The following is a 24,608-nucleotide window of genomic DNA, read 5'->3' on the forward strand; positions in this document are numbered from 1 at the left end:
ATTGTAGACTCCAGCATCTTCGTTTGCATACTCCAGTGTGCATATTTTGTTCTGAGTTGAAAATGTGAATAGTAGGAAGAACCCTCTTGTAATTCCCACAGCAGGGCACTGGCTCAAATCAGAAAGTTTAGTGTTAAGGGGAGAGGAGATGAAGGTGATCTTGGGGGAAATTGTTGACGTGTTTTTCGTAGGCTTCAGATGTATGAACCCGGACTCACCCTGGAAAGCTATTTAACAGAGGCTGTGGCACAAAGTAGCCATCATTGTCCATGGAATGAATGAGTGAGTAGTCCTAAGCCATGGTGCAAGCCAGATTCCAAGGAAGTAAAACCCGATCCTGAGCTACTAAAACCCCTTTAGGGAGATGCAGCCAGACTCCTGGGCTGCAGTAAGCTTAACAGAAGCAAAAATGATGATCAGAGCAAGAGTCTGTTGATTCCCAGCTGGCATGTTTGCTAGGCAGGGATCAGCTGGAGGACCATGGTGTTTGAAGCAAGGGTTAATTCCTTGCAGCAGATGTTTTTGTTTGCTTTTGGGGACTTACCTCTTGGGATTTCAGAACAGGGATGTGAATGGGGTGGGACGTAACATGTTCTTCTGAAAGACAAACCCACTGTGTATTTATTCTCAGTCATCTTCCAGGCATTGGTGAAGTGACTGCATTTTTCTGTACATATACTTCAAGTGTTAAGAGGCAGAAAGATGACTGTCTTGTCCTTGATTCTTAAGACATCCATGTATTTAAAACCAAAGGTCCCAGGAACCACTTAGAGTTGGAAGCAAGGACAGTTGGCCATCTTAGAGACAGCTAGTAGAATGCTGCACTTTGAAGTCAGACATCTGGCTTTCTTTGGAGAAAGTATTTAGCTTTCTAAAGCTTTACAGAGAAATAGAGAAAATGATGCTGGTTTCCCAGGACGGTGTATAGACTGTGCAAGCCTATACTCAGCATAGTGCCTTGAATATAGTAGATGTGTTATAGAATTTCCTGTGGAGAAATATGTTTTCTATCATCTTTGACTTCACTTTAGTATTTCTAAAGGCATGGTAAATGGATACCTACCATCCGTAAAGTCTCATAATTTCTGCTTTCTCCCCACAAGCTGTCTCCCTGGCTACGCAGTGAGATCTTGCTAGCAGCTCTACAGTTGTACTTGACTGGGCTCACAGCTGATGATGGCTTGCATTTGTATGGCAGTCTAGGTCATCCAGAAATGTTGGCCTTGTTAATGACTGGAGAAGCAACAGCTTTGGCTTCTGGCACTTGCCATCTGGATTTCAGTATCTTCCTAGTGTTCCTGGCTTTAGAAAGTGGAGCAGAAGCCACACTACAGCATCAGACAGGGTGAGTCCAGAAAACCCACCAGCCAGGTGAGCAGGAGAGAACACTGTCACAGAAGGCAACAAGGTTGGGGGCATCACCAAGGGAGGACTTTTCAAAGCTTGCTTTACGTAAATGAAGTCAAGTGAAGCAGGTAGGCTTTTTAAGGAACCCCCTTCAGTTCTCACAGCTGCCCAGAGGAAGCATCAAACATCTCTCCTATGTAAGAAAGGAAGCCTGGAAACTAATGCCTCATGATGTTTCTCTCCTGTTGACTGAGGGCCTTGCAATTGGACCACCAACTTCCAGGCTTGCCTCCTCAAAATGCAGGGCCAAGCCAGAACAGACTGCTGGGTCTATTCCTTGGGCTCCTTTCTCCTCCCTTCTCATACATACATGCATATGCCGCTGCTTTTCTCCGTGTCTACCACCCTAGCTGGGCCTTCACTACCTGTGGTTGACTGGATGGATGCTGCCTCTATCCTACCTGCTCACTTCTTCTGCCCTCTGCCTCTGCCATGGTCCCCTCTCAAAAAGCAATGTTTCCTTTGTGTGTGTGTGTGTGTGAGTGTGTTGTGTGTGTGAGTGTGTGTGTTGTGTGTGTGTGGTGCTACATACATGTATACTATGTTTTCACCATTTCCACTTCTTCCTCTTGCTCTTTCAATTACTCCATGCTCCCCTCAAATTCATCTCTCTCTCTCTCTCTCTCTCTCTCTCTCTCTCTCTCTCTCTCTCTCTCTCTCTCTCTCTCTCACACACACACACACACACACACACACACGTATACACTCAACCTTCTGAGTTCTTGTGTGTTGACTATTTGAGATTGGAAATCCTATCAGGGGCATTTTCTTAGAGATAACTGATTCTGATTCTTCCTCCCTCACAGCCATTGACTGCTGGTAACTAATCAAAACCAAGTTGCATTCTATCCGGAACTGCCCTGCTTTTGATCTTGGAAGGAGTTCCCATTTCATTGTGAGTGAAAGCCCAAGTCTTTGTGATGACTGACACAGGCTTGAGGCCCTCTCCTGCCTCATTTCTCAATCTCATTTCTGGCAGCCATTCCTGACTGTTCCAGATGCAGCTTCATGTGTCACTTAGTTCCTGAACTGTCACACAAACCTACTTCTTCCTCACACCTGTCTTGATCTTCTGCTCACTCTCTAATTTCTTTCAAGTCTTTGTTCATATCTTACCTTCTCCTTGAGGCCAACCCACTGCCTTCCCCTTCATTCATTCTTAGGCCCTGTTTTACTTTGCCCCTCAATGCTGGGTACCAGTGTAGCACAGAATTTATTTTGTTTGTATCTGTGTTCTCAGACTATCTGAGCAACTGTTCACTGAGGTACACTGAGTTCAAATCCCAGCTTTACTGTTAGCTGTTCACAGCTTCCTCATCTATAAATAACAATATCAGTTTCCTAGTGAATGTTCAGTGAGACAAGTTCTGGGAAAGGCAGTGGGATTAGAGATGAAGATCATAGTCCTTGTTGCTACTCAGTTGTAAAGAGGATTAGATATCTTTATCAAGTGGTACCGTGAACCAGGTGAAGACTGAAATTACATCCCCGTCTCTTACCCTGCATTAAAACCAATGAAGAATGGTCCGAAGACCTTAAGGCCAGGCATTACTAGAAAAGACACATGTCAAGATAATAGGACAAGTAAAGGTTTCCCAAGTGAAAACCCAGTAGCCCAGGAGACAAAAGCAAGAACCGATAAGTGGATTACACCAAGTTAAAAGCTTCCGTCCAGTGAAGGCAACAGTGGAGTGAAGACAAGCCCACAGTAGAAGATAATATTTGCCAGCTATTTGTCTGATAGAGGATTAACACCCACACTTCAAACTTCATAAAGAACTTTTGAAAATATTTAACAAAACAAGTAACCAAAGAAGAATTGGATAAGTGGTCTGAGCAGACACTTGTCTGAAGAAGTAGTGCAAATGACCAATGTAAAAACAGTTGCTCAATGTCTTTAACAACCAGAAAAAGGTCAAGCAAAACCCAAGCCAGAATAACTACTACTAAAAAGTGTACACCGAATGTATGGACAGTCTTCAGAAATCTAAAATTACAGCTACTATTTGACCTACCGTCCTGCTCCTGGGTATATACCCAAAGGGAATGAAACCAGCATACAGAAGACAGCGGGCAATGGTTTTTGCTTGGTGTTGGCACTGGGCCTCGTCAGCTTCTGGGTGGTGAGAGGAAAGCCTGTACATGTCAAGGTCATTACCATCCAGATCCCTGGAATAAAAGCTTGTCACCATGTGAATGAAACCACCCCTGAGAGGGCTAGAATGACAGGACAAAAGGTTCAGGGACAGGTGTAAGGAATGTTTCCTTAATCTGCAGAGAGCCTGGATCACAGAGGCCATGGGAACTCAGTGTAATTCTAGGCCCTGGCTTCAGAAGCCTGTGAACAGGGCTGTCCCGAAGGGAGACAATTTGCTGTTACTGCTGTTAACGTTATTAACAGCAAGGCTCCATGCTATTTTCAGCTCCATGGCGCTTAATCCAGATCTCCTCATTTGTCTCCATTTCCATGTGGCATTCTAGGAACATGCTTTCTTTTGATTTCTCCAATCTCTTGTGAGCATCAGGAGAGAAAAAGGAGATGGATTGCTTGGGAGGAGTTGAAAAGACAGTATCAAGAAACGGTTTGTTCTGCCTTATAAAAGCAGGCAAAAATGTCTGTGTGGTCCCCCCCTCCCCGCCCCCAACCCCACCACGAACAAACCCCTTCAGGAGAGGAAGAATCATAGTTTGAGGGAAGAGTAAGGACTGAATTGTGGTGGTAGAGGATGTCATGGGTAAGCTATATACAGAGCTTTTTTAAAAAAACCTAGGTTCACCAACTCTGCTCCCAGGGTTTCCCTCAGGGACGCCATGCTTCTGTATTCTTTGTGTCATTGGAAACTGTGGGGAGGACAGTGTTACCTCCCTGTGGAAGCTGAGCAGTCTACATCCCCTGGGGCCCTTCCACCATCACAGCTGCTCCGTGGAGTTCTGAGTCCCAGGGCCTGCTTCGAGAGCCTCAGCCAAATGGTCTCTGCAGCAGGAATTTGAGCGACCTTTTAATTCCAGCCCTGTAGCTGTCCACAGCTGGAGCCTTGAGCTGGGATGGTACTTAGCCTCTTCTCTCCTGTTCAGGAAGCTGTTTAAAAGTGGCCTGCAGTGGTCGGTCAGCAATTGCAAAGCCACAGCGTTATGGTTGGAGAACCTGGGTGATCAGGCCAGCCTGCTTCCGAGAGGCGCCAGTGTTCTGTAGGTCAAGGGCAGCCTTTGGTTTACATTCAGTTCCAGCACTGCGTCTGTGACCTTGAGCCTGCTTCAGAGAGTTCAGTGTGAGGGCTCTGTGGGTAGTCTGCTTACATACAATGCACCTGATATAAAAACTGGCTATGGTGATTATCACCATGGCTCTCACTGTCGTCACTTGTGTTTGCCACAGCATTTATGCTTGAGGACAAGGATAGGACAGGACAGAGGTGCCTTCTGGATGCTGTCCAGTGTTAACCTGCCCTTCCTGTAACAGTAGAGGCTCTGTCCACATGTGGCCTTTTGACAACTGCCCTGTTACTGAGATATCTCAAAAACATGCCAGCCATGGGTCCCAGTGCATTATTGAGATTGGTGACTTTCCTTTTGCTGCATTGCTCTGTCTTTGTCTGCTGGGAACAGGAAAGGTATTCTCTGTCTTCTGTGTCCCTTGGAGGCATGCCAACCAGAGATCCAGCTTTTCTCGAAACGTGGAGAGATGAGTCACATTTGGTCATCCCCTTGGGCTGTTTCATCCCAGCCTGTCCAAGGCACCCCTTGTTTCCCTTCTGCAGTATTTCATGGGTGATTAAAGATGGGCGAGTGCTCTCTCCTGCAGTGAGGTCAGAGCTAGTGGTACAAAGAGGGATTTTCCTCTGCTGTGCAAACACCTGGTGACGTCACGGAGTCACCGGAGTGCTAGCAATTACATTTGCTGCCAAGAAAGCACCCTCTGACAGGATATTGATTCGGTGCCACGGTTAGCTGCAGCTGGGACAAATGAGGCCTCCTTGCTGCTTAGGGGTTCCAGCTGCCATGGCATATGTACCCCACTGATTAGAAAACCTGGCCCCGAGTGCTTGCAAAAATTGCCAAGCAAGAGGCCTCTGTCATCAGATCTGTTTCTGGAAATGTGAGATGATGTGGTGTGAGACACTGCCCGAAGGCCCAGAATCTTGCATTTGTAGGTACTTTGAAGAGCAAACCTCGATGGTAAGTTCTCAGGTTTGAGCTCTTGCGTAACTGGTTTAAGAAAGAGAGAAACCCTGTCCTTTCCTGAAATCTTCCTGTGTGAAAAATACTGCACAGCGTTTTAAGGAGCAAGTTTTCCTTCCTTCCATTTTTTTTTCTTTATGTTTTAAGCAGTTTATGATGATGCTTTTACAGGTATGGCTTCTAGACCCAGCTAGCAACCTGGGAAGGCAGGCTCACAGTGACATGCTAATCAGACTTATAGACAGACTCAGTGATGTAATTCTCCATGACAGCATTCTGACACAGCACTTTTTTCAGTTTGATGGGAAGGATGTGCCTAGGAGCCAAGGTTATCAGGTGTATCTCCTTTGTCACTCTGCGGAGTTTGTTTTCTACTATAACTGTCACAGGGACTTCAGAACAATTGTTTATTAAAATTTCCACTGTGGCCAGCCAATTGATGTCTGAGACAGATAAAACTTCAACCAGTAAACAGGAAATTGGCCAGAAGTGCAAAGTAATAGCAACAGCTGTAGAGATCCCTTAGAATCCATCTGTCAGAATTGTTGCATTCTGATGGATTGAGTTACATATGGCATAGGAGTGTATGGGAAATATCTAAACTATTGTTAGGAACCCTTATGCCAATGGGGCCAACTTCCAGTGCAGAGGGCTCTTCTACTATGTTGTTGAATGGGTGCTACATGAGGAGCTGTTTTCACAAGATTTTTTGTGCCCCGGAAGGGAAGAGGAAATGTTAACAGATAGCTTCCTGTGCTTTGTCCAGTAGAAGTAGAATGCTTTTTGGCAGGGTCTTTATTGACTTCATATGAGCTTTTCTTTTTTTTTTAAGTACTCAGCACTCCTTCCCTTCAGTACTTTGGTTGGAATCCCTAACTGCCTCCTAAATGTCAAAGTAGAGACCTTATTCCTCCCTGACGTCTAGCTGAGGTGGTGGGAAGCTGTAGAGCTGTATGTGAGAGGTCCCCTGGTCCTCATGCTGGCATTAGTGGTATGAACAGAGACAGAGCATTTTTCTGGGATTTGCTTTGCACACAAATTATTTTTAATTGTTCCTATAACCTTTTAACCCCCCCCCAATCATGTCCCAGTCCCTGCTTAATGGAACAGTGTCATTTCTCTAAAGGAGAAATAGCCTCTAGTACCAACTTCAGCAGTCTGTATGTGCTGAGGACTATTGACATCATCACCATCATCAACATCATCACCATCACCATCATCATCATCATCGGTCTCTTAAAAGCATGCAGGTGGAAGAGATTAGCGAGATCGAATCCCTTTATTCTGAGTCTTAAAATTCCTTCACTTTTGGGAATCTTGGAAGTCCAGTTTAGACATTGATAGGTCCCCAAGGACAATTTTGACAACAATTGTCAGGGGCAGTTACTCTGTCCCATTTCCTTAAGTTGCATGAAGAATAACCTTTAATTTACTCTGTGGGCTCAAGGACCAATCATTCTCTGCCAGATAACTGAAGATTAACTCTTTGTGTCTGGAAAGATGACTCTGGGCAGCAGTCACTCATTGGTTTTTCCTGGTTAGCCCTGCAGCAGCTCCAGGCCCAGTGGATTTGTTACCCAACCTCTCATGTGCCAACCTAACCCATAGATGAAACCTTTGACTTTGAGGGAATGAATTTCACAGTCATTCTGAGAAGTCCCTGGAGGAACAGTGGTGGCCTGGGTCTTCACAGACCCTTGCTCTCGGAGACCTCTGGTGAATGGACCCTCAAGCCTGTGCTCAAGGCTCCTCTCTGGCCCTGTCTACTGGCTGCTTGCAGCATTCATGCACACAGTTTGCCTTGGTCAGGCCCTGAGTTCTTTAAGCTCCTTTATGCCTCAGGATCCTTGTGTACTCTGTGTCTGTTGTTGTTCAGTCATTTTCCTCCTACTTGTTATTCTGCCAACTCCAGGGTATTTTGGATGTTATTCTCTTATGGAGGCCATCCCTAACCCCGGGTAGACAGATCAAAGAGGGCTGAAAAATCCGTGACTTCTTATTCCTCCATCAAGAAGTGGGGTGTGTTTTGCTTCCAGCAGATTGGAGCTGGTTTCCTGATTGCTCAAACTAACCCACTGCAGCAGAAAGGATGCTGTGCCATTTTGGAGCCCAGACTTTAAGAGGCCTGGCAGCATCTTCCCCTTCCTTGCAATTAAGCTGCCAGGTAAGGAAGTCTAAGCTAGTCTCATCCTTACAACACTTAGAACTGTGCCAGGAAGGTGGAGGGAGGAAGGGGAGAGGAGAGGTAGAAGTCTTCTATGTGTCCCTCGCCAAGACAGATATGACAGTGAAACCAAACTGAGTGTTGTACTCACTAAAGCATATTGAGAAATGTACTTTAAGATAGTGATTTTTGACTCATTATACAGAAAATCACTTTTGAAATATCACCTTATTAACATTATTCTTTGTATTGTATTAGTTCTTTTTAGTTGTTTTGTTTCTTTTCTTTTTTGAGATAGTATCTGTCTCATTGTGTAACCCTGGCCTGCCTGAAATTCACTGACTTCAAACTCACAGAAATCTATCACTTCTGCGCTGTAAGTGTTGGGGTTAAATGTGTATACAATGCCGGACAGTCTTTGTTTTAGTTTTATCAGTTACCTTTGCAATGACCTATCTGTTGTTTTCTGGTCTGCTTATAGACATTTATCCTAGTAGATTGAAGCTCCATAGCACATGAACTAGAACATTTTTGTTGGCCATTGAACAGCTTGTATTATGAAAATGTTTGTTGAACTGATGAATGGATTTTAGAAGATCATACTACTTTTGTAGGCTATTTCCTCCAGATATGTAGATGTATAAACCTTTACCTCTAGTGGACTTCCAAAAAACGATGGAAAGCCCTTTTTTTATCTTTTATCCTAGTTTGCCTACACTACATACCTGCTGAATTAACTCCAATGCTTGCTCATTGGTAAGAGCAAAGGAAGCCCTTAGCTTTAACATGCCATCCAGGTGGCCCCAAGCCCTGACCCCATTGTGAACACCACTGAAGTTTCTTGGTGACTGCACATCATGAGCACCTCATTTCCCTGGAACTTCTGCCCTCTACTTTACTCATTTCCCAAGAGACTTCTTCTGGAAGCTTTTGCTAATGGTATACATATGATCAGTGGGCGTTCCTTCTTCTCACCTACGAGCATGCCATTGGACCCCAGTGTTAGGTGCATGTGAAGCCTTTTGTGACCCTGGAACACTGGGTTGGAAGATGCTTTCCATCTCAATTTCACTACTCACTCTCTTGTGCAGGTACTTAACTTGAGGGATGCTGTTTCCTTCCTAGTAGGATCAAGTGCTCAGGAAAAAAGGCTGGCAAGATCTCTGCCAGCAACTATGAGGCTTCCCATATTCAAACTTGCTTTACAGCTGTACAGCGAACAACTGGCTGATTTATGTACATTTGGACCAGAATTTGGCTGACTGTAGTAGCATCAGCACTTTTACATGAACAAAAATTTCAATTTCATTAGCACAGCCAAGTTATTTCTGCTGGCTTAGCAGTGTATTCCAAGAGGCAGAGTAGCCACAGGGCACTATCAAACTGTCTGCCAGTAGCTGGAGGGTCATAGATTGGCAGGAGGGAAGTCAGGGTCTCAGCTGGGCATGGTGGCTGGGGTAGGGTGGGCAATGTCTCAGCCACTGCACTTTAAAACAGGGATGATGATAGTCATATATGACTCATCCATTGTTGAAAAACCAATGTTCCATGGCAATGACTTGTTTGGGCATCATCAAGAGACAGAATTCCAAATGTATCATAACCACCTAAATAATAAAGGGTCCTTAGGTTTATTTGCCTTGGGTGCACTCTGCATAGTGTTCCAGGTTCCTTCTCTGGTGTTCTGTTATATGGATGTGAGAGAGAAGAACTGTTTACAAGAGCCCCACTATTCAAGACATTGGTTGGTCATTGTTTTTACTTCTTATGATTGTCCTTTACAGGAGGAGTGACACAAGTCTGAATGGAACTATTAAATGCAAAGATGGGGAGGGTCTACAATGGGTTCATGCAACTTGGAAGTCCAGGGGTAGTTCTGGATTTAGGTATAGCACCATCAAGTCTCGAAAACACCTTTCACATTTTGTTTTCATTATCTCATTAGTCCTTCTCTCTAATTCTCCATGTTGCATATATATAGTATATATATGTATATATATATTTTTTCCACATGGTGGAATAAACAATGGCAAGGCTAAGACAGCTTCAAGCCTACATTTTAGCTCAAAGAAAAGAGAACCAAACCTTACTTTTTCCTCACATAACCACATCCCCCCTCTAACCTCTCAAGGAGCTGATTGGATCTATTCAAGGTCATGTATCATTCCTAGCTAACACTTTTTCTCATAGGAATGAAGTTCATGACCTGAGTAGCCAAGCTTGTGATTTCTAAGGTGATGTCCAGTACGGTGAGTTCACATCTAGCATTTCTTGTGGCTGTTTCGAGCTTTAATAAAAAGAAGCCTGATTAGCACAGGCTAGGCTGTGGCTTTCCTGCTGGGGCAAGTGGGCATTGGACAGGGACACAGACTCCACTAGCTCAGTCTGGCTTAGACTAGAGAGGAGGATTTTTGTCTGAGTAGCACAGTGATACAGGGATGTGCCCACGCAGCCTGCTGGGGGATGTGATCTCCCATCACAACCACTGCAAGCTCTTGTCAGAGAAGGGAAAACATGTGGGTCACACGCTACGCTTCATCACTTCACTGCTTTTTTTTGTAAGGACAAGAGGAAAGAATTGGGATATATTTGACCCCTAATGGTTACTAACATCACACATGAAGTGGCATGGAGTTATTTGAGCACAGCCTCAGAGTGATTTTCTTTGTGTGTGTGCACACGTGTGCATGTGTGCATGTGTGTGTGTGTGTGTGTGTGTGTGTGTGTGTGTGAGGTATTGGTGTTGGGTTTGTTACTCAGTTGCTTCTCCACCTTAACCTGGAGGTGGGGGTCTTCCTCCTCCAGTGCTGCGATTATGAGCACACAATGCTTCACCTGTCCTTCTCCTTTTCTTTTAAACATGGATGTTGGGGATTCACACTCACATCTTAATGCTTGCAGGGAAGCACTCTACCTACCTGTCCATCTCCGCCCCATAGACCCAACCCTGTCTCTGTTCCCAGATGGTCTGGGCCACTCTCAAGGTCTGTGGCTGTGGTGATAGCTGTTCAGAGCTGCATTTCAGATGAGGGCGAGGTTAGGGGAAGCAGCTCTCCGCCTCTTTGTGTAGTGATAGCAGTTCCTGGGAAGCACTGGAGAGAAGAGCCTCTGGAATGAGCTCACATCTGGTGTGAGTCGGAAGGAGGGCTGTTGCTATCTAGGCCTGCTGTCACTCCCACAGTCTAAATGTCTTTAGGATTTTCTCCTCAGCACTCTTGGTAAAGTCACTGGCTAATTGTGAAAATGGGTCAAGGACACAGTCTGGCTTCGGGATGTCTAAGCAAGCAGGCACAATCTTTGTAGCTGGCAGTTGTTGCTCATGGGAGGTAGCCCTTTCGACTTGGGTCTGAAACTGTTTGTCTCGCTCTTCTTTCCTCCCTTTTGACATTTGTTTATGTAATTTTCCCTTTGTTTTGAGATTATAATTCAATTTCATAATTTCTCCCTTCCCTTTCCTCCCTCCAAACCCTTCCATATACCCCTCCTTGCACGTTTTCAAGTTTATGGTCTCTGTATTCATTAATTGCTGTTACATGCATGTATGTACATACATACACACCCACACACCCCCCCACATCCCCCACACACACCCCTAACTATAGGCTGCTCAGACTGTATAATGACACTTGTATGTGTGTGTTTTCATGAATGACCATTAACTGAGGATCTTGTTTCTAACTCGTTGATGGATGCCTCTTTCGCTACCATTTACTCTGAGGCCATTGCAGAAGCTGTGGAAGTTCCTCGGTTTCTCAAGTCCTCCAAACATCTTGACTACAAGTGGCTGACAGACCGCTTCCAACATTTTATGCTAGTGTCCCTAGTTACATGTACAGATACTCACACCTAATCTCTCTATGGAATCATCTGCCTTCAACCACCTTCCATGAAAACATCTTTTATGTATCTACATTCAAGATCCAGTTCAAATGTCACCCGCTCCCAGCATCTCTCTGTTCTCCCCACAGTGTTAAGATCCCTCTTATTCGTGGTCCTGCAGCAGCCCTGAATTCTCTGCCGTGCATCTTTCCACTAGTCCCTTGCTTTGTCCCCAGGGAGGTAGAGAATAGAGCATGGGCTTGGCCTTCTGGTCCAGGTCTCCACATTCTTGGCTTCCATCTTTCAGGCAACGTTGACACCTCTCTGGTACCAGTGGGCATAACAAAGCCATGCAGAAGTATTTTGTTGACTTGTATTCATTGTACACACTGCTGAGTTTCCTGAGAACATTGCCAGGTTTCACATTACAGTTGTCCATGCTCCTTCTCACCCCATTCTTCCTCTAACCCTCTTATTAGTCCACTTCATTCCCTCTTGACAGTTTTGTTTTCCCTTCCATTTTACACTTACATACAAAAATGCTGTTTCTATATGAAATCTGTCATCTGCAAATGAGACACATTTTTTGTCTTTGTGAGTCTTACTTAATTTGTTTAGTGATAATCTCCAGTTACTACATCCATTTTCCTGCAGGTGGCATTCTATTGTGTATGTATCTCACAATTTTCTTCATCTGTTCCTCTGCGGACAGACACTTAGGTTGGTCATATACTTAGCTCCTATGGATAGCGCTGCAGTGAAAAGATGTACAAGAATCTGTGTGACGTGCTGACTTCAGTCTTTCAGGTAAACGGTGAGAAATGTTCCAGTTGGCTCATGGAGCATTTCTTTGTGAGGGACCTCCGTACTGAGTTCCCTGGTGGTCATATTTTAGGGTCCTTTTTTCTCTTCTTCCCTGCATTCCGTTGTTTTAATTATTTTCTTAATTGTTGTCATCCCAACAGACTGAGATGGAATCTCAATGCGGTTTTAATTTTATATGGAAGTATGTTTTAATGAGCATGTGAACCAACCTGTGACATGCTTGGCCAGCAGCTGCTTGGCAAATGGTACTGTGCTCAGGGTTACCAAATCTTAGAGTCCATTCCTGTTTGTCCACGAAAGTTTGGCTTCCTATCTGACAAAAATCATCCAAGCTGTCTTTGAACTCTGCTTGGAACAAAAAAGTTTGGAAGTGTTAATATTTTATGGTACTCTATGTTGTTAGTGAAAATGTTGAGAGTACTTGGACTAGATTGCTACATGGATACTAAGGAGGGGGTGCTGTAAGTTGTTGGCTGTCTGCATGTATATAGGTGTGCATGTGTATGATGTGCATTCATATATGTTTGTACATGGATGCTTGTGTGAGCGTATTTAGTAATCTTTGCTTATGTGAGAGTTTTCTAGAGTCTGACTAAAGTCGAGTGAGAAGTCTCTTTAGAAGTTAGCCTCCAGTGTAAAGTTGTGGGCAGCATTATGGCTTCTAAACCTCTGTTTCTGGGTCAATTTGTGTTTACTTATTTGCTTACTTCCAAATGGAATGCCACTAGCAATTGTGATTCACAATGCTACTGCAACTGTCCAGCATCCTGTCTTTTCGTTGGCTAAACAAGCCACAGAAAATGTGAGCTAAGGTTAGAGAGAACTTGATGAGGGGCTAGGAGGCAAGGGCGCCTGAGTTCCTTTATGGCAAACTGGCTCCAGTTGTTCACTTCTGTGAAGTGGTAGGCCAGGTAGCAAGCCGAGAAACAAGAGAGACAGTGAACAGAGTCCCCAAGAACTAAGGACTCCTTGCACCCAGACAACCAGAACAGCCCCATCTTCATGCTTTCAAGTGAAGGAATACATTGGAATCTCTTATAAGATGGATATTATTTGAAAGACTCTATTGGTTAAAAATTTTGAGAAAATGAAATTAAATTATCTTTCAGGACACTTCCATTTTTGAAAATTATCATTGACCTAAAATAAAGCAAATGTATTTTATCAACTATCAATTTTCATGCAGTTTTGACAATATCTAACATGACACAAAAACTTGTCTTGGAAGCTTTTTAGTAAGTTTTTTCTTGTCTTCTCTCCCATTCATTACTAGATTGTAATGAAAGCATGTTTATTTTCCTTCTAAAATTGGCTTTCATTGACCTAATCAAACCCATTAATATCTGCCTTCCTTTCTCCAAAACCCTTTACATGATTTCAAAGGATTGTACAGATGGAAGGGACATACGAAATCTTTGTGCTTAAATTTATCTCTTTGAGCATGCAGAAAATTTGATCTTGTGACAGAGACACATTTGTGAGGATGAGACAATGATCAAATCCAATTCTGGTTGTTTGGTTCTCTTACTAGCAGGTAACTTCCTGCTATTTCCATTTTCTTATTATAGAGGGGTGAGAATAATTGACCCACAGAGCTGTTGTGTGAGCAAAGAGCTCTTAGCACAGCGCTTGGACTGGAGGAAGTTTCCAGTACTTAGCACAGCACTTGGACAAGAGGAAATTTCCAGTACTTAGGGCAGTGCTCGTACTGGTTACAACTTATCTGCATTTGGATAGCCAGCCACTATAAGGCACATGAACTAATGGATATACCTTATTTGAGGACCACACTTCCGTCTCCTAGCCACAAGTTGCCAAAGTATTTCCCCTTTTGGCATATCATTTCCCAAGTCACTGTTCTCAGTTGGGTGAATTTGAGTAAGTTTTTTAGGTAAGTGGCCTCTACATGTATATACAGCAGCTGTTTAATGTTATCTTTGCCTAGTAATAACACTGTAACTCAGTGAAGATGCACTTCCTGAATACCTTAAAGGATGAACTAATAGATTGATTTTTGAATCTGTGACAAGTGAGGGAGACAAGCTTTTTTTTTTTGATCTAGCTAGGTATCTTTGCTAGAGTATATGGACAATGACTGAAAAATGACTGCTAATTACTAAATGGATGGAGCAAAGAGACAGTAGATACCATCATTTTATTCCTTTGCCAATGTCTCATGAATGGAACTTTACTTGACCAATACAAAGTCGCCCTCACCTTTAAGTTGATCCCTAACCCTAGGCTCTTTGTGCCTTCCAACCTGGTCCTATTCTGCTGGGCAATTATGTTATTGACATTGTGCATGACCAAGGGGACCATCTAGCAGTGTGGTGCAGCTGCGTGGAGCTGACAGACTGCCAAAGTCAACAGCTGCCGAGCCAGCGCCCAGCAGAGACGCCTAGGAGGCGTGTGGCATTATTTGAGAAACTTCTGTTGTAATATTTGTGTTTTTGATGGAGACAGAGAGGGAGAGAAGGAGGGAGAGAAGAGAAGAGGAGAGAGAGAGAGAGAGAGAGAGAGAGAGAGAGAGAGAGAGAGAGAGAGAGAGAGAGAGAGAGAGAGAGAGAGAGAGAGAGAGAGACTATGAATATGAATCAATCCCATTAGTAAGAAAACACCAGGGCTTTGTGCTAAGAAGCCAGCCCCAGACTTAGCTTCCTTGGAGCTCAGAGCGTTTATGCTCTGTGGCTGGGCAGCCATCATTGCAGGGCATAGGGCTGGGTGGCTTGGGGCTGCCTGCGGGGGGAGTGCGGGGGGGGCAGGTGTGGAGTTCCTGCCCTGCTAATCGTGGTGTCCCCTCCCTCCTCACAAGGGGTGCCAGCCCTGTCGCTCTAGCTCTGCTCTGACAGACGACTTTTCTCACTTGTCAGTTCTTGCTTGTCAGCAGGACTGGCTGGTGAGGGGCGACAGAGGGGCACTAAGGCGGGGCAGGCTGGGCACAGGGTGGAGCAGAGTAGGGGTCTGAACCTCTCCATGGCTCATCCTGCAGCTCAGGCTCAGCCTGCTCCACCCAGCTCCTCACTTTCTCCCCCTCCCTTACCACCCAGCTCTCCCTTTGCCTCCGAATCCTGCCGTGGCCGCCGGGAGCTTCCGTGGCTTTGTTTAAGGGTATAAAGAACCGAGGTGCTTTCTCCGGGACCAACGCACAGCACAGTGGCTATCCCCCTGTCCCTGGCAGTAGTAGGGCATCATGGCTGGTTTTCACAGCTGCCTCCAGGGAGCACCTGGGGCCGGAGTCCCCTGTGATCCTAGCCCTCTCTGAACCATCTCAGGGGACTCTGCAGGGGAAGTGACAAAGTGACTGAAAGACTCCCTGGGCTGGACCCAGAGAGAAGAGGAGGCTGGGAAGGAACTATAGAAACTCTCTCCACCTCACCCCAAGTGAGAACCTGCAGCTATGGAGTCTCCAACCAAGGAGATTGAAGAATTTGAGAGCAACTCTCTGAAACACCTGCAACCTGAGCAGATTGAGAAAATCTGGCTTCGGCTCCGTGGACTGTAAGTAAACTGACTCCCTTTGCCCTCTCTCCCTCTCCCCCCCCCCCATTTTACTGCATGTCCTTAGTGAGTGGCCACTTCTTACTCCTATTGCACACCCCCTTGAACTGAGCAGAAGTTCCACAACTGCAGTCAAGGATCATGCCTTCTAAGGCACGGAGGGTTGCTTTTCAGTCCTAGTGCTATGCTGCCACTAAGTCATGTTTTCTTTGGGAAGGGGCAGGGCCATACCCTCAAGAGTAGACACTTGTGGTGCAAATAGAGAGTAGGTGTTTCTGGTCCATTCGCCCAGGGAGGAAAGTTTGGGGACTTTAGTGAGGGACTTTTAATTAGAAATTTTCTTTGCAGACTGCTTGCCAGCATGTTGGTGGATCATCTAATGTCTTAGTAACTGTTCAGGTTCAACATGCACTCTAGTTGATAATTCCCTTGGCCCTCTCCCTAGTTAACCCATGGTGAGCTCTTGGGTCTGATATATTCTTAGGGATCTTCCTGGCGGAATACGTTTATGAGATGGGTGTGCTATCCGGGAGAAAGTGCCCATCAGGTGTGCATTGGAACAGCATAAAGGGGTGTTTATTCTTAACCCAGTGTCCAGAGTTCTACCTGGGCATATACAGAGTGAGCTCTGCACTTCAGTCTCCTCACTGCACGTTTCTGGTTTAGTTGCGGAGGACAGAGGTGACTATGCTTTCCTTTCCTCTAAACATTAATTAACAAGGAGTGAGGCTGGTCATTTTAGCTGGAGCCGCAGGGATCCATCACTCCTCAGCTGTCACATAGCTCCCATTGAGTTGCTTATTGTATCAGGTGTGTGACTTTCAGTGATCTGGTATGATTTTAAAAACCGTTGTGGGTTTTCCGAACTTACAAGGACAGTGGGAGAACGCAGCTTCTAGCCAGGTGTCTGCCGTTACTGCATTTGAGAGCCTGCATACACATTCAAGAAGCAGAACTAAACCAATCAAGAAGGTACTGATCTGAGTTCAGCTTAGGAGAGACAACAATCCTGACAGGATACTCAGAATTGCCAAGGGGAGGCAATACAGTTGTCTTCATTTCTTCAAAGGGTCCCTATCCAGGGGTATACTTCATAACAAGCATTCTACTTGGAATGGAAGCAAGCTGATTTTGTAGGACAACATACCAAGGAATTTGTTTTTTTGACTTGTGTAGCCAATATGAGTGAATGCTGTAAGCTTACCTGGATAGCTGGTCCCTGGCTGGCAGACTTTTTTTTTTGTCAGCTTAGGTGACTTATGTGGAAGCCCTTTTCAAAGCTGTGTTTACAGGAAGCTCATGTTCAGTGCCCTGAGTGATAAACTTGTCATACTGTGCCACACACAGAATGTTTGTTGTGTCCACAAAACCTGAGACTGAGGTGTGCCCAGGGAAAGCTGTGTTAGGCTGGTGTTTTTGCCTTTCCAGTCAGAGGGACTCGTGCCCACTTCTCCAGAACTGTTTCTCTAGCTGCTTTATGAGCTAAAGCCATCCCAGAAAGCCATTGAGGCTAGGGATAGCATTTGGGCAGATCAACATAGCTCAGGTGGGAATTTGTGTGAGAAGCGTTTAGCTTTACACCACACTGTCTTCTAGCTTTCTCAGTTTCCTATCTGAGAGCTTTCACTCCTCAAAGTGTTGCTGTGTGATGTATGTAGCCGTAGCTGGATTTCCTAGTCTTTTGAATCTGCCCAGGCCTCAGGGTGCCTTAGAAGGTGTGAATTGATTCTTTACCCAAGTGTGCCTTTTCTGATGCTTTCCTGAAGAGGCCCTTTCACTCAACAGCAACCCTCTAAACCCTTAGTCCCATTTTACAGTTTGAAGGGTATTTATTGCTATAATGTACTTAAAAACCCACTATACTGGTTCTATTACCACTCATACTACACATTTATTTACTTATTTATGTGCCTATTTATTTATTTCAACAAAGCGGCAGTTTCTGATAAGACCCTTGCAACCAAAGCATATACTCATTTACACAACTCTGGATAATACCTTACAATCTACACCATGGAAATCCCTGAGAGACTGGGACTGTGTGGATTTGTCCACATAGCAGACTGTCATCAAGAGAAAGGAAGCTGTTTCCCCACACCCCCATCAACATTTTAGAAAGAGCCAGTAGCCATACCTGGATTTTCATAGCTCTTTATTACCCCCAACGCTCTCTCAGACAGGGATTTATAAGTGACTGCGGGTGGTCAGAGATTTATCTTGACTGGTCTGAGAGCTGTGTGAGCTCTGGATTATCTAGTGCCCTCTCAGCTCCATGACACTGTCATTTGGTTTATGAGTGAATTTTCTTTGCTCCTTCATTAGGGTACAAGACTCACTGGGACAGATATTTTGTGTGTCTTGCCCTTGCTGTTCTTCCAGAGTACACAGATGTGTTCAATCAATAGATGACGAAAGCAGGACTACAATGTGAACATTTTAATATGCAAAATGAAGGCAAATATGTACTCGACACAACCTTCAACATACTGTCTTTTGAATTAGCATCAAGCAAGTTTAATGAACATCATTGCCTAACCTTGGGTCTGTAAGATGTGCAAAGCTATGAGCCAAGCATGAATCCCTTGCTGTTCTTTCTGAGGCTCTCTCTTTCTGTTCCCATCATACCATCCTCTTCTTTACTGCCAAGAGGTGGGTTTTACCAATAGCAAAAAGATTGCCACCATATAGGCAATCCAGAGGACGATTCACCTTCCATTTCATCTTCACCAGCCCCTCTGCTCTGTCTCTCTATCCCTCACTTCCATCCGAAGTGTTTATACATTTGATAACGTTTATTGTATGCCTCTCAATCTAGAAAGTGAGTTCTACAAAGGAGGTTTTTATTTTTTTCTTTTGTCCATTTTGCTCATGGGCCTCTCCAGGTACATGGTAAATTATCCACACTTTCATGAAACCTAGAATAATTTTATTTGTTCCTCAAGCAGAGAATTAGATAAACTCTTAGCCCAACCTTATAATATTGTCAGTACACAAACAGTTCATGGAACATCAGAAACTGTCTTAAACATCATTTACTCTAGCTGCGATTGTAGCAATGGAGGTATTTACTACTGTGGTTGACTCTCTCTCTGTCCCTGGAGTGAAGGGATGCATACAAATTCAGAGAGGCCTACAGAGGTTCAAGCTCCTTAGCCTCCTTCTGCAGTTCAACCGCTTCTTATGCAAAGGTTTCCAGTAGTCTAAACCAGAAGGAAGAAATGTGGCACACCTGAGCCTTTGTAAGTTAATGTGTTGTCTGCGTATTCATCTGAGAGTAGCTTCACTGTCACTTTCCCATCAACTTCAGTTGTACACAGGGGCTGCTGGCACATTCCCTTCCTCTGTAGGAGTAGACAGGATTTTAATACACCACTCCAAGTAACCTTGTTGACAACAGCTCTACCATTGGGAAGTGTATGATATCTTTAAATGATATCTTTATGTCATGATGATATGAGTGACCTTGTGGCTGATTGTTCAGTTGACAACAGCTCTACCATTGGGAAGTGTATAATATATTTTTTTAAATGATATCCTTATGTCATGATGATATGAGTGACCTTGTGGCTGATTGAGTTTGAACAAGTGAGTCATAACCAGTGTCTTGGGTCTTGACCAAGAGTTTTTCTGTTGTCAAATTGCCACAAAATGACAATAAGGTGTTCCTACGATGCACTTTGTTTTAACTGAGTGTATGAGGACACATGTCACTTATTCTTGGCATGTGCTGTCATAATTATAAAGTTTCAGCCTCTCATTCATTTTGACTAACCAGGAGGCAGTATAATAGATTTTTATGATTATGCAATGTCCTGTGTTGTATTTCTTGCATTGTTTAAAGTAACTTATGGATATAAAGGCAGATAAATGACTCCTATGTTAGTAGATTAGGAAAACTATTGCTTTTTTCTCTCCAGCACAAATTTCCACTCCCTTACTCTGGTAACAGGAATTGCTTGTCACTTTGTCTCCTGAACCCCATCACAGAGTTGGTGTCCTTTAGCATGAGTTGTCAAACCTATGATCTTATGTCCCTATGATCAGCAGGTCTCAATAAGCATAAATCTCAAATAGGAACATGGAGTCCCTTGCTGATTGGCCCAGAGAGATTAATACTGTCTCTTTCTGGACTTTTTTGGAGACTACCATGAGTCATTTCCTGTTAGCTTAGTGAAAAGGATTTTCTTCTGATAGAAAACAACCAGCCAGCTTTCAGAGAGGAGCAGGGATGGTGAATGTAGAGCAGGGATCCCGGGGTCTGTCCCTGCAGCTATTTTGTGATGCTGTTGGCTGTCCCAGCTGCACGGTACAGATCCTGGAGAGAAGGGGAGCAAGTCCTGGGCAAAGATAGCTAGGTGTTTGTGTTTGCACATTGGCCTAAGCACATCTTCTTTATACTCATCTGAATTTTTAAACAGTGTAATTAGTGTTTTGGAAACATGAAGCTGCCAAGCTAACACTTACTGGGAATGTGTTACGTGCCAGCCCCTTTGCCACGTTCTGGTATGCAAAAGTGGGGAAGATTCCTATCTGACCTTACCAGGTCATGGAGAGAGTGGCACCAATACCCAGAGTGATGATTGTAGTTAGAGGGGGATGCAGGGAGAGTGATATTTTCCCTGGAGGCCAGAGAAGATCTTTCAGATAGGGGAGCCTTTTGCAAAATGTGGGACACATAAGAAGCCATTGCTTTGGTCCAGAATAAGCTTGTCCTGAGTTTTGAATTATTTATATGGGCTTCTGACAAAGTTACCTGTATTAGTTAGAGATGTAGTTGTGAAACATAGTGAGATTCTCTTTGCTTATCTTTCATTGATAATTCTCAAAACACTGGTCACCTTGTGTTATTTGTGTAATTTGGTGTTATTAAAATGGAACCACTAGACAGAAAGCCCCTAGGTCACTGGAGAAGAGAACATAGTTAACTTCTTCTACATATTGATCATCAAAAGCCTTATTATTTTCTTTAAAAGGTGCGTGGCATCCTCTTGTGGCTTATGGAGTAGTGAGGGATAGAGAAATGACATGCTCATTGAGCATAAAGGTACAGCCATGTCAAAGAGTGAGATGATGGCAGAAAACAAGGCATGGACTAGGGAGCAACATGGGCTTTAAAAATATTACTCTTTATTCAACGTAATTAGGGTTTAAAGACATGAATATTTGAATAGATTGCACCACTCAATAAGAAATTGTCTTCTTGCCACTTTCATACCACACAGAAAAATATTTTTTGTTTGTATTGAAAGGAGTTTATACGTGGTCTTCTCAGTTCTAAGGAATTGTTGATGGATGTGAAGCTTCTGAGTAATACAGCGAGATTTGAATTTCAGGTTCATAAGTCTAGGTGAAGTATAGGAGAGAACTTAGAGGTGACACTGAAGGTCAAGAGAGAGCTGGGAACAATGCCTGCACTGTGGTATGCATTGGAATCAAGAGCTGACAAAATGTAGAGTTAGAGCAGAGTAAACAAGGAGAAATTACCTCCTGAGTCTGTTCTGGCTTGGGTGTGTCAGGGAATTTGGTGCCAAGGCCTTGGGATTTACTTAGATGAGAATGTGCACTTTAAGTGTAGACATGTTGACCTAGTGGTGTCTGGAATGTCCCAGTAGCTGTTGGTGACTACAACATGGAATATGTATGGAGGGAACTTTGGCTGGGAGCTGTGTTTTTGAGAGTCTTGGCTCTGTGTCAAAGCCACTCAAGTAAGTGACCCAGGGAAGAGAGCACTGATCCAAGTGTCATCAGAGAAGCCATTCTAGAACTATTTACAAATGTGCTGTTTATTTTTTCCAGACCATGCATTCCGTGTATGAATGGGTTCTCCAAGTGTCTTATTAACTAAAATGTCAGGTGACCAGCACGTTTTTTCCTGGACCTGACGTGGTCCAGGAAGGTGATGTGAGGCTATCAGAATGAAAGCTCTACCCTCATTAAGAGTCTGGTTAGGGTGACCAGAAAGGATCAAAAAATAATAAAATAAAAGGTCTCATAGAGCCTAGGAGGGTCTGGAACTTGATACATAGCTGAAACTGACTGCAAACTTCTTATCTTTCTGCTTCAGCCTTCAAAGTGCTGGGGTTGTAGGTTTGATATACCTCGTTCAAGTTCCAGAAAGTTCTTTTATATGCAAAATGTTAAAAAAAACAACACAAAAAGAAAGAGCAATAGCTAGATGCAAACTGAATGATACTGACACCAAATGCCAGGGTCAGAGTAGCCTTTCTCTTACTAAGGAAGCAAAGATCTGGTAAAGAAGTCTCCCTGTATACCAGGGGAGGAAGTGATGAGTATCAAGTGTGAAGCTAGAACCTCACATCTAGAGTGCATTTTCTTCACTTGAATACTAATGCCATTTAATGGTACATCGTTGTTTCTTATCAAAAGTTATTTGTACTGACTTATTTGCTAATTATAGCCCAATATTTGGCAGCTGTATGCATATTCTTTTGGCCAAGACTTGCACATGACTGTGTCAGTTGGGAAGCAGTCCTAAGCCGAGAGGTTTCTGTATTCCAGTCCTAGTTTTCTATCTTGATATTGTGTGTGTGTGTGTGTGTGTGTGTGTGTGTATGTATGTATGTATGTATAGAAAAACACTTTCTTTTGTTTCTCTAGAGGGAGAGGGCATCTAAGACCTCCATTACAGCTTTTTGAGAATTAACTAAGGTTATTGATCAATATGAAGCATATGAAATAGTTGTCTGTGACAACTTTGAATATGGCTGCCACCATTTGACCTTAGTAATAAAAGGTGAATTCTGCAACCAATGTACACTATTTTTTGAAGAAAGAATACTGAATCTATTAATGAATTAGCATTCTTCAGGCTTTTATTGGAGAGTGTTCTTTAAAGTCTTCTTGACAACTGTTATTAAACAAAACTAATGAACCTTAATGAGTACAATTGGAAGTTTTTCTACATAGTAAAATTATGGAAAAGTTTGAGAGTTATTCAACCAAGACATAAAACTGAAAGTCAGACAATGGCTTTCATTCATCTATCTACAGAGAACTCAGTGGTCACTCATTGACTCAGAAAACATTTCCCTATTTCTGTGTGCCTGGTCTCAGAGTTCTACTAGGAAATGAGACAAAGCTTTCTCTCTGAGTGGATGTTTCGTCTAAAGGTAGAGAGAAATGTTAGCAAGACTTCCAGAAATGGCAGTTTACACTGATGAATGTTGTAGAAAAGGAAAGGATGCTATGAAAATAGCTAAGAGGATCAAAACCAGGTCCAAGATTCAGAAGAATTCTCTGAAGAAATGAAACTCAGTCTGAGACACAGAGAACTGAAGATTAGTTGAATAAAAGTGTCAGGGAAGAGTGTGTGAAGGAATTCGAGCCCAGTTTCTCAGAAATTGAAACTTCTGAGGAAAAACAAGTATGGGACAAGGTGCTACAGCCTAGACCGACCCAAGACTGCAGGCTGGCCACCCACCAGAAAGGCCAGATCCACCTTCTCTGTTGTCTATACAGAGAGATCAGAGGACTTTGGGGGCATATTGTCCCACAAGACTTGGATATAGGGGTAAGGACACAGCCAGGGTTTTTCTTTAATCTGCAGGCGCTTTTCACTTAGAAAAAAATCTCCAAGAACTTGTGCATATTTGCAGGCTTGGTTGTAGGTGGGAACAGGTTGAATGGGGAATTCAGGTAGTGAGGTCACTTTTGAATATATGGAATATGAGACAATTTAAGATCATCACTGGAGGGAGCTATCGTGGGAGCATAAAAAGTTGATAAGTGGGTCCAAAGATTAAAAGAGAGACTGGATTGGCTATATAATGTACAACCCAACAAGGTAAGGAGAAAAACTTTGTGTCTGAATAATCCTTGGTTAATATTCCCATATATGTCACAATATGAGACAATATACCAAAGATCAATGGTTTATAGGACACAGGAAATAGGAGTTTGTATATAATTGTTCATTGGCAATTGTAATACGAAAATCCAGGCAGTTACCACAGCACACAGTCTTGTTTGAAAATCTTCTACTGACCGTTTGGTATAATACCCACCCAAACATGGCTTTGGAATGGAGATAGAAGCCTAGAGTATGGTAGGGTACTTTCTAGTATTCTAAGGACAGAGTGGGATTTTGACCCAGGAAGTGAAAGGATGAGACTCTTATCAGGGACCTTCTGGGAAGTACAGGGCAAGACTCAGGCAATTGAAGCCTGAAACCCAGAGCCCAGTACACTGTGAAGGGGTCTGGTGGTTTATAAGCCCAATGGACTCTGAATAATCTAATTTAACCAGAATCCAATCAACCCAAACTCTTAAGAAACTAGGACACTTCCTATATTCTGGAGGCACATCAAATATGGTTGTGAAAGATTAATCTTTGAAAGCTACCACTTCGAGATGTCTTAAGAGAGTTTCAAATTTAGACTACTATCCCAATACCATCTCTACTTTTCTTTTGTTGTTGTTATTTTGTTTGTTGTTTGGTTCTTTTATGTGAAGAAACAACCAAAAGTTGGTTGTGAAGTTTTACAGCTCATGCTGTGGTGCTTTGTGGTTTTCAATGCAGATTGATAATATTTTCTGAGTGGCTTCTGTTCCTGTAGATAGATTATAGGTATCAGGCCAATCCTCCATTCTTCTCAATTATCTATGTACTTAGTCCTCTCAGAAATGGTGGTTTTTGCCCGACTGATACCACACTTGAATGAATGTGGATTCATCTTGAGTTACAGCTCAGTAATCT

General features: G+C 43.5%; 1 protein-coding gene across 4 annotated transcripts in view; it reads left to right on the forward strand.

Moving 5' to 3' along the window:
* Pde1c (phosphodiesterase 1C) overlaps positions 1-24,608 on the forward strand; it is a 459,933-nt gene that overhangs the window by 237,187 nt on the left and 198,138 nt on the right. Inside the window, exon 1 of one of the 4 annotated variants that reach the window (XM_040738292.1) lies at positions 15,241-15,892. The exons of the other annotated variants lie outside the window; for them this stretch is intronic. Within the exon in view, the coding sequence (XP_040594226.1) occupies positions 15,792-15,892 (101 nt within the window). The 5' untranslated portion in view covers positions 15,241-15,791. Of the gene's footprint in view, positions 1-15,240; positions 15,893-24,608 lie in introns of those variants that run through there. 4 annotated transcript variants of the gene reach the window in all.

This window comes from Mesocricetus auratus, unplaced genomic scaffold, assembly GCF_017639785.1.
Source record: "Mesocricetus auratus isolate SY011 unplaced genomic scaffold, BCM_Maur_2.0 Super-Scaffold_100676, whole genome shotgun sequence".
Lineage (NCBI taxonomy): Eukaryota > Metazoa > Chordata > Mammalia > Rodentia > Cricetidae > Mesocricetus > Mesocricetus auratus.